Source organism: Ceratotherium simum, chromosome X (assembly GCF_057802395.1).
Source record: "Ceratotherium simum simum isolate JZ-2026a chromosome X, ASM5780239v1, whole genome shotgun sequence".
NCBI classification, from domain to species: Eukaryota; Metazoa; Chordata; class Mammalia; order Perissodactyla; family Rhinocerotidae; genus Ceratotherium; species Ceratotherium simum.
The window spans coordinates 101,811,429-101,825,993 of NC_141940.1; the positions used below are offsets into that span (position 1 = coordinate 101,811,429).

Here is a 14,565-nt window from a genome sequence, read left to right on the forward strand (position 1 = left end):
GCCTCTAACTAGCCTACAGTCCTTCACTGTCTCTCCATTTGGTTTGATTCCAGTTTAAAAGGGAGAATTATAAAATACCCTGGTCTCTGTGTATAAGTTTGGATCAAAGCAAGATCCTGTTTGCCTTGTTGACTTTTGTCAAGACTCCTTGCCCAAAAGCACAAGCTTTCTATAGTCCTTGTGTCTTGGATGCTAGATGATTCCTATGGCCTTGGGGTTCATGCTTTATTCTGTGCCCCAAGACTAACCCCTTTCCCAGTCTCTGCTCTTCTTCTTGAATGAATATTTTGCCACCCACAGCCTTTCTGGTTTGACAGACTTTATTAATAATATCTATCTATCTAGATAAATTTTTTTCATAAGAACAAGTATCTCTGTCAGCTAACTATATTTTATTTTCTTCAAAACTTGTCACATTTCAGTGTGCAATATTCTTTTGGTCGATAAGTTTAGAAGGCACACACTTCTCAAATGCATCTGTAAAATTTTGCTCCTGGAAAAAAATATCCAACATTTTCAAGGCATTCTAGACCTTCAACCAATTTGAAAATAAAACCTTAATATTACCACCAAAATGCCAAGTTATTCCAAGTTATATATGAGGTTCTTGACAGAATTATTATTAAGTGTACATTCATTTTCTTTACTTATTAGTAGAAAACTTTCCTTAAAGTTTATAAAAGTTACACTCTTGTTTTAAGATTTACTTGTACATTATGTTAGTAAAGTTGCTTTTTAAAAATCCCAACATCTTAGCGTTTTATGTTGTTTTCTTTTTGTCCTGAAATTTTTAAACAGAACTATTTGAGTAGAAATTCAAAAGAATAACGTGTAGTTATCTTTGTCAAAGTACATAGTATGTGTCTTGATTCCCAACGCTGGGCATAGAGGGGATGGTGGACTTCTTGCAGGGGTCAGTGTTCTTATTAAGTGAAACACCTGGCATTGACAGGACTTATGATTAACATGGCTATCTGGCTGTAGGGAGAGCCTGAATTCTATGTCTTCAATCTTAGAAGCTTCAGGGATGTCTTTGCCTGGAAACCAGGGCTCTACCTGATTTTCTTGACCTGTGTAAGATTTAAAGTTTGGTGTGTGATCAAAGGAGTGGATGAGAAGAGTCCAATCACCAGAAGGCTAATGTTAGACCCATCACCTGACATTTTGGGGACAGTATTTCCGGATCCCCAGGCTATGGGATTTCCAACAGTTATGTGCTCCTGGGTTCCTTTTACTGCTTCTGTGTAGTATTACCTTTTAGGAATATTTGTTTTCCCTGCTTGACTCAAAGATCCACGAGGGCTGGGGTCATGTCCATTGATTTACTAGTGTATATTCCAGCACCTAGCTCAGGTTTATTGGTGCTCAGTAAACATCTGTCACTGATAAATTAGGGCTTTCTAGATAACTTGGGTGATGAAAGACTTGTGAATGATTTCATATGAAGGGACTGTAGGCTTTAAGCCAGAAAAAGAAAATATTTGGGGGCATGACAGAAGAAATAAAACATTTGAAAGATAATCAAATGGAAGGAGGAAAAGGCCAAGGAAGCAACGCGATAAAATAGAAAGAACGAGGCCCCCAGGAGTGAGACAGATCTCGGCCAAAATCTTGGCTTTACCACCTTCTAGTTTTGTGACAAAGGACCACATGTTCAACCTCTTCCTCTTATCTGTAAGATAAATATATTAATGCTAACCTCACAGAAATGTCACAGAGATTATAAGATCCACTCATTTAGTAGAGTGTTGCTAATGAGGAGTTACTCCAAAAATGTTAGGTGTTATTAGTGGAGATTATTTTTCCTCAGTATGATTCTCAAGTAAAGAACTGAAAAATATAAATGAAAAGGTTTCACCAGCCTATTTCAACTCAGTTTAAATCAGATCTTTCTAAATTCCAATATGAGAATGGGTCATTCTGAGGCAGCATGGAAAATGTATATGCAGAAAAAGTGTGTTTTATGGGTGAAGGATGGTGAGCAATCCATTATTATGTATTATATTTCGAAGTAAACAAAACAGTTAAATTTTATGCACCTACCCAGGGCAAATTGCATGTGGTCTTTGTTTCTTTGTGTGTTTACTTCTCTCTGTACACCCAACTGCCCGATAATTTAAACTTTTTTTCTCTCATTCATAGAATCAGCATTCAAAAAGTTGAGTTAATTAGATCAATTAGGCTACAGATCTTCAACTCTGTTTTAAAAAAAAAAAAAAAACCTTAAGTAGATATGACCTGATGATGATGTATTGGTTTTTGTTTTTTACTTAAAAGTTCTCTTTTCATCCATCACCCTTGGCAAATTAAGAATTAGATACATTAAATATTCTTAAACGTAGCTTTAAATTTTAAAACACATAATCATGGAAATGGATCACTGGAAGCGTGCTTTGTTTAATTGGGTATATTTTGTATTTCAGTTTGGGAAGCAGCACATAGAGAACCTCTTCAGTGACCTGCAGGATGGGAGACGCCTCCTAGACCTTCTCGAAGGCCTGACAGGGCAAAAACTGGTATGTGACTTATAAAGTTCATATTAACCTTAGTAGAATTTCAGACCAGAAACAAACTCAGCATGGTTTTATGAAATCTAGTAAAATTCGCTAATTTACTAATTACTGATTTAACCCGAAATACAAGACCTATTCCTGAATAAAACAATCTCGCAATATTATTTTCTTTTTGGCATATTTCTACCATATGCAGAACAAGAAGGTGAAATTTTTCAGTAATATAATTTACATTAATTAATAGATATTTGATTTTAATATTTGGTATCTTCATTTTTGGATGTATTTTTATAAAGGTTTTTAAACATAATGACTTTTTAAGTTTAATTTTATTTTTTATTGTGGTAAGAACTCAATATGAGATATAGAAAATCGGGAGTTGCTGTTCAACAGGTATAAAGTTTCAACTATGCAACATGAATAAATTGCTGAGATCTGCTGTATAACATTGTGCCTATAGTTAACAAGACTTTACTGGGCACTTAAAAATTTATTAAGAGGGTACATCTCATTTTAGGAGTAAATACGGTGGCATCATAATGGTGGAATTTTTAAAACTCTACAACTGAATAAATGAGTTAATCCTTATATTGTAATAAACTATGCAAATATTAGTTTAAAAATTACAGGACAAGATATGACTTTTGGGATTGAAAGAGAGGGTTAGAGAACCAAAGATGATTGAGGTTTTGAGCTTCAGTGGCTAAGACAATTAAGGTAATAGTCACAGAAATAGTTTCCTCTAACTCTATTGGGCATTACCATGTAATTTTGCTAGGCTCAAATCTCTTTTAAACTTTCCTAAAAAGTGTGGAAATTAACTCACTTTTCTATCTTAGCAGCAAATGTCCTTACTCATGCTGATGTTTCTCTCGGTGGTCATGCAGTAATTCCCAAATGGACTGTAGAATGAAGGAGAGAGTAACCAAAATAGCTTTTGTGAAGAAAAAAAAAAATGCTATCATTATTCTTGAGGACCGGTGGATTCATGTTAAGAAATTCCTATAACAAAGACAATTTGTTCAAAGCACTTAAATTCATTATTTTTAAGACCTCACAGCCTATGTTCATTTAAAATATTCAAACTTAGAAGTGAAATGTATAAATTGTTTCATTTCTAGTAGATTGTCTCTCTCTACTGGGCAGTAAACATTGTTTCATTTTGTTTTCAGCCAAAAGAAAAAGGATCCACAAGAGTTCATGCCCTGAACAATGTCAACAAGGCACTGCGAGTCTTGCAGAAAAATAATGTAAGTGGAGACCTGGACAGAGTCTGGATACCGTGAGATAGCATGCTTAAAGTTTGAGTGAAGGCTTTGGCCCGGAATGCAAGGAAAGCATCTCAAGTTCGCTTGTAAATCAAAGCAGTTACTTTTAAGAGCACGTGTTCTAGTTCATGTGCCTCTGCTTGTGGTTAATGTGATTCAGGAAGTAAATGCATGCAGCCACTGGGGGCAGGGAAAGGCATGACCCAGACCTGATAGGCCACTCTGTTATTTTCAGATTTTACTTTATGCAGTTATATTTGGTGGACAAATTAAGTTCTGTGGTGAACTCAGTTCCTTATAGCAGTGTTTCTGTGCAACACATGGCTTTTACTAGGCTGAGTATTATTTTTTACGTATAAAGTATGTTCAAACATGATGATAAAGTTTGTTTGAATTAAGCCAACATTTATTAGACACCACATCCAAGTATGAAAGTTACACAGAAAAATCAGTATTTCAACTCCGGGTAAGAGTTGCAAATTTGTTTTCTATTCCTATGTTTGATTTAGTTTAACTAGATGAAAATATATGTGTGGTATTAGAAACAGTCAACAATCATGCCTAAACAAGTATGTAGATTAAAGGAGTTCTTGTCTCCTCAGAGTGACTTTGAGATGCCTCCCCTCTATCATCACATTGGAGGCAGTTCTCCTTTCTTATTAACTTCGGACAATCTTTCTAATAGACCAATACATTTACCAGGCACTTTTAGTAGCTTCCTAATTACATTACATCTCTCTCTCAAGGATAAATTCAAATAAATTGATCACATACTCTTAAAATAACCATAATCAGTGATAGATTAGTAATAATGTATACTCCCCCCAATTGCTCAGCTCATCTGGCAGGGAGAGGACATCACATGGGAAATGGAAGTGAAGGCTGTGCAGCAACTGGTTGATTTTATGAATTTCAGGTTATTGTCATATTTAACCTATGAAAATTGTTCTACAGAAACATATATTTTTATGATTTTCTGAGGTGATTAACTATATTTTCAAATTTTCAGCAGCCAGAATAAGATAGTCTATGGAAGGTTTGCCTCATTATTAGTCTGATAGAACCTTTTGAAAGATCCGTATCATATAAATTAAGAAAATTGTTTAAAAATATTGGGAACTTACACAAAATGTCTTTTTAAGTATCAATTCCTCATATTCAATTGTGAAATATAAAATCAAGGAAAATAGCAGAAAATTCCAAGAATTACTAGATTCAATCTATTTGATATAGTTGATCTCTTCCCACTAAGAAAATGTCATATTAAAAAATAGGCTGTTGGGGCTGGCCCCGTGGCTTAGCAGTTAAGTGCACGCGCTCCCCTGCTGGCGGCCCGGGTTCGGATCCTGGGCGCGCACCGACGCACCGCATCTCCGGCCATGCTGAGGCTGCGTCCCACATACAGCAACTAGAAGGAAGTGCAGCTATGACATACAACTATCTACTGGGGCTTTGGGGGAAAAAATAAATAAAATTATAAAAAAAAAAAATAGGCTGTTGGATCTCCTCTAAAATAGTGGCTTAATGTAGCCATAGATTTGGTTTGACAAGAGCTTTGTTTCTTCACATACTGATTATAGATTATGAATTTGTGGGGTTTCCTATACATATTATAATTATTAATTTCACAGTTTTTAATATAGGAGCAGAAGAAATTCTGGCCATAAAGCAAAGAAACTATAAAAGAAAATCTCTGTGACTTTGGGATAACCAAATATTTCTTAGATGTGAAACCAAAGGCATGATTCAAAAAGAGAAAAATTAACTTGAGTGTCATCAAAATTTATGAATTGTTCCTATGTTCTGGATATGAGTCCTTTGTTTGTTTTAGGTATTGCAAATATAATTTCCTTCTCTGTTGATTACATTTTTACTCACTTAATGGTGTATTTTGATAAAGAGAATGTCTTCATTTTGATGAAGGTCATTTCTATAGACTTTAACTTTATAATTTTGTGTCCTGTTTAAGAAATATTTGCCTGCCCAAAGCCATTATGATATTACATTTTGTTGTTATCTATTTAAGCTCTAATATTTTACCATTTGAATTTGGATCTATATTTCACCTGGAACTGATTATTGTATATGATGCGAGGAATGGGTTAAGATTCAGTTTCTTTTTTTCATTTGGAATCTAATTGACACAACACCATTTATTAAAAACAATTTTGCTTACCCTTTGCTCTCCAGTACTAAGTATGTCATAAAAATTTGTCAATACATACGTGGTTCTATTTCTGGACTTCAGTTCACTTTCACTGTTCTATTTGTCTATACATGCACAAATATTATGCCATGTGGATTACTGCAGTTTTATAATACATCTTGGTATCTGGTGAACTAGGTTCTCCCACTTTTTTCTTGTTCAATATTTTCTTAACTATATCAACCCTTTGTATTTCTATGTTCATTTTACAATCATCTTTTTAATTTCCATGTAAATCTTGTTTCAAATCTGATCAACATTAGGTTAAGTCTACAGATCAATTTGGGAAGAACTGACACCTTTACACTATTGAGTGTATCAGTTTCTCCTATGATTTTCTTCTTCTATAGTTTAATTTTTTTTTAATTTTAGGTTTTAAAGAATGAGAAAAAAAATCCAAAAGGAAAAATGGGCAACAAACTTGAACAAGAACTTCACAAAAGAGAATGTTCAGAAGTTCAAGAATAATATTAAAAAGTGTTCAACCTCAGCAGTAATTAGGGAGATTTAAATTAAAACTGCAATGAAATACCAATACAAACTCACAGAAATGGCTGAAATTAGAAAGACTTATAATGCCATCTGTACATGAGAGTATGGAATAACTTGAATTCTCACAACTAACTGGTGGAAATGTAATTCGGATAACCATTGAAAATAGTTTGGCATTATATACTAAATATGATGAAAATGCACAATTTTATGACCCAATTTTATTCTTTGGCATATAACCGAAATACATTTCTACGTTTGCCAAATACACACACACACACACATATGAGAAAGTTCATAGCAACTTAATTTGTAATAGCCAAAACTAGAATGAAAATGAACAAATAATAGCTACACACAATACACAAGATGGATCAATTTCATGAAGGAAATCTGAGCAAAAGAAGTGAGACACAAAAATATACCTACTATAATTTCTTTTAATAAAGTTTCAAAAACAGACAAAATACTTCCATGAGTTTAAAAGTCAGAAAAGTGGTTAGATTTTGGAATGCATGAGGGAGTCTTTGGATGTATTGAAGATATTCCATGTTTTGACCTGGTAACTGTTACACGGGTGCATTTGCTTTGAGAAAATTTATCAAGCTGTACACTTACGTACACTTTTCTGTATGTACACTTTGGTTCAATTTTTTAAACAAGTTATAAAAGAGGAACTTATGAAGGGAAAGCAAACCTGATCTTACAACCTCCCAAACTCCAAACGATGGCCATATTTTTATCAATCTGACCATAGACCCTGCATTTTATCATAAAATTATTTAATGAGATGTGATAAGTGAGTATACAAAATTAGAATGTGATTAATACAATATATGGATCTTTTCCCAGAAGGTCATATTTCCTACTGAAAATGGAAAACCTTGAGAACCTTCCAATGTTTTAGAAGGGAAGGACCACAAAATGGGGGTTGAATTTAAGAAGGAGCCCTTCAAGAGCAGATCTCCACAGTGCCCCCATTTGAGCCAGGGCCTTAATGGGGAATGGCATAAAACTGAGGTCTCTGTATTAAAAGACAAAATCTCAAGTAAAACATTCTCAAGCGGAAACCAAAATCCAGAGTGAAATAGACTTTACCTGAGTTAGCCCCAGGCCAAAAGACATAGAATACAAATGATCACAAGTAAATTTATTATCATTTTATATTTCTCCATTATTTTATAATAAAAGAAAGTACGAATGAAATGGAAACTATTCCAAGGGATATGTTTATTAATGTCCGATTATTACCATAAAGAATAAATACACAATTAAAGAGAATATTTAAGAGCAGGATGCTTTTTCTAAAGATGGGCTTGGGTGTTCTATATCAGATGAATAAATGACTCTGGGGCAGGATATAAATAAATCAGCATATTAAATAAAATAGTAGATAGGACTATTTCAAATTTCCTTTTAAAAATCACAAATTCTTAAATTAGAATGAACTATAGGAGGCATTGATTGGTGATTTTGAGTAATCATATTTTAAACAGAATAATGTTAGTATATTTACATTCAGCACGTTATTTACTGAGTGTCTACTATATGTCAGGTTGTATTCTAGGTGGTAGGGGCACTGCAGTCAGTGACTGGAACAACATAATCCATTATGTCGTGGAGTTTACAGTCACATTATCAGAGGACATTAAATATATACAATATATGATGTGATAGCTAAGTGAATGAAGAAGAGATAAACAGAATAGGAGGTGTGGGATGACCTTTTGGTTAAGTTGTCATATGGGTAGAGACTGGAAGGAAGTGAGGGAGTGAGCCAGGGGATTATCTATAGGAAAATGGTCCAGGCAGAGGGATAAAAAGACCTTGAGAAGAAAAAGCATTTGGAAATAGGACTCAGTAGGTGGAGAGGACTGAGTGTGGAAAAAAATATAGTAGAGAACAGGATAAAAGAGATAGCAGAGTGGGGCTGGGAAGGGGAAAACATGAGGAGCCATGGTTTGGGTTTGACTTTAGTTCTGAATGAGATGACAACGACTAAAGATAAAAGGGCTATTATAAATTAAATCAGTAATAAAACAAGTTCTTTTAAAAATCAGAGATAGAAATACTAATTACAAAGAAACTTAAAAGTGTTTAAAAATATCATTTTTATCCAAGAAAGTTATAATCAATAATTAAAACAATACAACTAGCTGCATAACAGAAGTATTGCTAAAAACCACAAAGAAAAAATAATGGAAATATATTTTTATTGAGAGCCTTTAGTTTGGCATTGTCAGATTACAACACATTTAGCAGCAAAAATAATTGAGAATATGTATAACATAAATAAACTGTAGATTTAATAGTGATTTTCTACCCATTGACACTCCAAAGCACAGATAATTCTATAAAATATTTGTGCATTATGTACAAACCTGCTCTCTCATAAAGTTGGATTTGGAAGAAAAATAGTAGTTTATAATTTCATTTAAATGAACCAAATCCAAATCTGAGCTCTCAAACAAGGATACAGAAAATTCTAACTCATTGTTAGGAATGTTCTTCTCTATCCCTAGGGAAAGGCCAGAGGTCAGTAGACTTATGTGGTGCCTTTCATATGCAGGGAAAACACCTTTTGTCTTTAGTCCCTTGAAGTATCCACTGATATAGTCACAATGATAGCCCAAGTCATCTTGTGGAGATAAGTGTAATATTAATGTTCCTGGTATAAAACAGAAAGCTTATGCAAAGACAAAGTTGAAGAGACTGTAATGGAGGGAATATATACAGAAATGTGGGCAGGATTAAAGGAACTAACAATGAATGGTGAAGCACCCAACGACTAACATGAATTAATAGCCTTTACTACCCCTGAACCTAAAGAGACAAGGGGAGAGAGCCGTTGCCTTAAACCGATGAAAGCTCTAACCTTGGGAGAAGGTCCACTAGACAACAACTGCCACCATAGGTACCTAAAAAATGAGTTACTCTCAAATTATGGCCTGCTGGGGAAGTTGGGAGAAGACTGATACCTAAGTCTCTTTATCCAATCCTCTAATATTCTGCCAACGCTACTGCTACTCATTGGTTGAACCTAACCAGAAGCCAGATGGTAAGAGATCCCAGGTGATGGAATCTTCTCATACTAGATGGGTCACCTCAACCAAAGAAGGGGTGAAGAACGTGAGAGGGGGAGCAAACAGAGAAAACCCAGAATTCCAGGTGTCTCTATTTTTTTTTCTGGTCAAAAGGGGGCTTGGGAATCTCTACATTGACATCCCTAATGTTGGCTAGGACCCAACCTTGCTGGGTGTACCAGGAAGCCATTTACTTTTGAGGCCATGCCATTTCCTCCATCTGCGGACACGAAGTGGAGGTGGTTTCTGGCTAGTTTTGGAACCAGCTAATATCACACTCCTTCCCATGCTTCTGGGGAACACCAGAGTCAGAAAAGGAAAACAGACTAAGAGTCACTTCTAACTTCTGTCCTGCTGTACAAACTTTTTACTAAAGGCATGGAAGATAAATACATAAAAAATGTTCCTACCATATGTATAAAAAAATAGATAATATATTACAATGCAGTGAAAATGTCATTAAGCACATAAAAGAAGAAATTTTATAGTACATACTTTTTGATAATAATAATATAACACTAGAAATTATTAATACTTTAAAAAATTCAATTTGATTAATTTAAAATGTATAAGAAACCAAGAATAAAATCCACATATGTGTAGGAAAAAGTATTCCAGGAGAAAACCCATGAGAAATGGCCTCAGTTCTACCCTGAGGTTTAATTTTTGTCTTTGCTTTTATCTTCACTAAAAAAAAAAAAAACAAAAAAAAAAAGATCAATTAATTCAAGCTTTCAACCATATTGTTACAAAAAGAAAAAATGCTCTAAGGGAAGTAGGAAATAAAAGATAAATGAAGAAATAAATGAGTTAGAAAGAAGAAACACTAGATAAATTTAAGAGCTTAGTTCTTTGTAATAAAATAATAAAATAGACTAATCTCTTATAAACTTAATCAAGAAAAAGAGAAAAAAAAGAAAATGTATGCAATTTAAACATAGAAAGAAAATATTAATCATAAGTACAAGAGATATAGAAACCAAAAATGGAATCTACATAGAACTATATGTTGATTATAAAAATCAATTAAATTGGATTATATCCTATTTAAAATCGTAAATTACAAGAATTAACACAATGGAATATACAGTACCTTAGTCAATAACCAAGAGAACTTAAGAAATCATAAAACAAAACAAAACAAACCTTTCACAAAGGCTTCTGAGTCCAGTGGAATCAGTGGTAAGTTCATTCAAGCTTTTAAGAAACTGATAAATCCTAATAGAAAATCATGCTAATAGAAAACCAATTCTACACATCTATCCACAAACCTAATTTTTAAAATCACTCTAAAAAAATTAGCTCTCGTTCTGAAATGGGTATTGGAAGCTTCCTTTTGAGAGGATGCTCTGTGGCAGTTTCAAGATGTTCTTAGGTCAAGTTAATTTTGTCTTCTTCCTTCTTAGAGTCTCGTCTATTTTGGCCTATTCCTCTGCCATAAATGACTAGTTTTAGCACATTCCCTAGTTCTGAACTAGCAACTCAATTTGACCCTGTGCCTCAGTTTCATTTCCTTTCTCTGTCCTGACTTTTTTTAATTTTTTTTTTTTTTTTGGTGAGGAAGATTAGCCCTGAGCTAACATCTGTTGCCAATCCTCTTCTTTTTGCTGAGGAAGATTGGCCCTGGGTTAACATGCGTGCCCATCTTCCTCTACTTTATATGTGGGACGCCTGCCACAGCATGGCTTGATAAGCACTGCATAGGTCCGTGCCCGTGATCTGAACCTGCAAACCCTGGGCCGCCAAAGCGGAGCACGTGGACCCAACCACTACGCCACCAGGCCAGCCCCAGTCTCTGTCCTGACTTTCAACCTGCTATCCTCACTCAAATGGCACTCAACAGCTTAGCTCTGTAGAGCTCGGACGCCACATTTATGTTCTGATTTGCATCCTCTGTGGTGGCTGTTTTAGCATGAAGTTATCCCTGCTATCAATAATTTATTTTCAAAAACCACTTATTGAGAAGAAAGTACTTCTAAGTGCAATGATACCTTTATTACAATATTTGCTGAGAGCGAAACTCATTTGTAATAAAGTTAGTCGTAGTTTAAAAAAGCAAACGAAAGTACAAAATCCCGTGAAACGGGATAAACCAAATGGTTATGCTTATCTACACACCTGCTCAAGATAAAATCATATCACAGCTTCCATTTATTTGTGACCTGTTGAAGGTAGGTAGGTAGAGCAAATCGCAGATAATATGGAAACATCTCTCATATTGCCATTCTATCATTCCTTTACCCTTCTCCGCTCTTGATTGTGGGTAGTCTCCTTCCTCAGGCATCTGAATTCAGTTCAGGTCTTTAACCTCATCTTCTCTCAAATGAAAAGAGCTATTTAATGGGTCATTTAAACTTGTTTATTGATGTATTTTTTCTTAGATATAACTAAGTTCCAGTCAATGAGTTTCCTCTACCAGAGAGTTGCATTTTAATCATTTTACGTCTAGTTGAATAATGCTTGATTTTTTCCACTGGTAAAGAAATTTAGCCAGTAAAAATCTGGTAGGGAGATTTAACTGTCTGTGGTGTTTTCAACTACCCTCCGGATACATTATGATACCTGTCTTTCATTTATTGGTTGATCTCAGTTTGTTTCCTCTTCTTCCACCCCCAAATTTCCATGTTTATATTTTATGAATCCCAATGCTTTTTTGAAGTCATAGAATGCACTCCATCATTCTTTTCAAGATTACAAGATATGTCGTGTTGAAATATATCCTGGCTATATACCAGGACTTTACTGATTTAATATGATTTAATATTAGCTGACACAGTTGTAGATCTCATAATTATGTTCAGTACGCCACTCTCATCAATTGTCTATGACAAAGTGGCAAATTTTTACCAACTAACTTCAAATGTAGAAAGTGAGATTACACAAAGCAAATAAGATCATTATTATACATTATTAAACCACAAATCCAAAGTGAGTGTTTAAAAAGCCTAGGGTGAAAATTCAAATGTCAGTTATGTTCAAATACTCACTTAATCACATCATTGAAAACTGTTACTGAATTAGATTGAGTGGTTGTCAAATGTCACTGATCTGAAAAATGATATAGTGTTCATTCTTCCTGGCATATGATCTTAGATAAAAAGGATTCTGAAGTGTTCTTTAAAACCAGTATTTTATGTGCCCTTTAAGTATTCAGAGACTTAAATAGCAATATAATATATATTTTGGAGTATGTCAGAACATAATATCTTTGACTGAATATAAACTGCTTCCATTTATTACTCATAAAATCTAGTGTTCAGATATAAATTCCAAATTTTAAGTTAATTTATGTTAGACAAGTATTTTCTTACACTAAATTTTCAATCCAACAATAGGCCTGTAATATGTCTGCACCTTATATATATTCATTCCACGGATCCAGAGGAAGTATATCCTTTTAACCCTGTCACTCACTAACTGCGGGATATTTGCCAAATGATTTCATGACTTTGGTTCTCCTTTGTCATCTGTGAAATGTACTAATAGAAATGGTTGTACTTATTTCAAAATATTCTTCTATGGAATATAAAAATATACACAAGCATAGCTTGTTATCTTTAAATTTATATTCAGATGCAACGTGAAATTATTACTCTTAAAATGAAGCTAGTTCTCATTTAAAATAATTTCATAAGGTAAATTGGTTATCCTTCCCCGCAGTGCGTTTCTTACATCAAGAGAAAACAGTATTTTTTTCTTGCATATGAAACTTAAAATTGAGGTAGCCATTTACCTATGCTTTGTACACATTGATATCTTTGGGGATAATAATTATATGGGTACAAATTGTATTATAATTAAAATTTTTTTATTATAATGAATGTCATATAACTTAAAATTTTTTATTGTTGCTATTGCCAAGATTTTTCTTTAAATCAATAACATGGCTCAAGATTAGAAAGCGCGGCTATATTGGGTTCTTGTTGTCATTAAAGTGGCATTCCATATTGCCAGGTATAAGATACATAGTATTTATAAAAATTCCAGTTAATTAATATTCTACTGAAAGTATATAAATCTTTTATTCTAGGTTTTAAAATTATTACTGAAGACAGTGTCCATTTTCTCAAATGATGCCCTCTAATATATAATATTTCATGTAAGAAACTTTGCTTAGTTTAGTTATGAGAGGCACTTTGCCAAAAAGTTTAGTTCTGCATTTACTGTTCAGTGAGACTACCTGCATTGAAACTTCTTTTTGATATATTTGTTTTGATTTTCTTTCACCCCTTTAATTTTTATATTTTCTTAACACAGGATTTTTAAAAATTAACTGCTTCACATCTTTATTGTCAAAGACGCAGTGTATAAGCAAGTAAAAACACAGTTCCATTAAAAAGAATTACCTTGCAATATATGATTATAATCGTAAATACATCCAAAATATAGGGAAATTTTAACTTACTGCACTAGTCTTTACGCAGTTTGATAAAATAGTCCATGTTTTAGTCAATCTCTGTCTTCAATACTTAATGTGTGGCATACGGTGGATGATGAAAATATTTAATGATTGACTAAATATATAAAGATTAATCATTGAAGGTAAGGATAGTTTCTTCATAGTGAGTACCCAGAACTAAGTCTTATGATGTTTTCTTTGTCAAAATGTGCTTTTAAAAAGTATTTTCCAGTGTAAATGTCTATATTTGTATAAAATAAAAAAATGATCTTTAGAATATAAAGATATGAGAGGGAATAAAGAAAACCTACCAGTGGAGAGCCAAGTTTACAATGGCCATTGCAGTACACCCTTTAGGTTGTATATATTGAACTATTCATCATTTAATAATAAAAGATTCAATACATGTGCCTCTCAATGGAAAAAAATAGGTATGATTTATGCCCATAAATCTTAAAATTTTATATAAATCTTAAACGCAGTGTAAAAGCACTTGCTGCAAGGCAGTGAAACTACTTTGCTTTTTCTGCATTTTTGATCTTTTAAATGCATTATATTTGAAAGGATTATAGAAATACTTGAGGAGTTTCTTTTTAATATGGAG

General features: G+C 33.6%; 1 protein-coding gene across 1 annotated transcript in view; it reads left to right on the top strand.

The window, feature by feature from the left end:
* The window catches only part of LOC147911959 (dystrophin-like), a 424,678-nt gene that overhangs the window by 173,809 nt on the left and 236,304 nt on the right, over window positions 1-14,565 (top strand). The window contains exons 3-4 of the mRNA XM_087426447.1: window positions 2,424-2,516; window positions 3,686-3,763. Coding sequence (XP_087282573.1) covers window positions 2,424-2,516; window positions 3,686-3,763 — 171 coding nt within the window. The remainder of the gene's footprint in view (window positions 1-2,423; window positions 2,517-3,685; window positions 3,764-14,565) is intronic.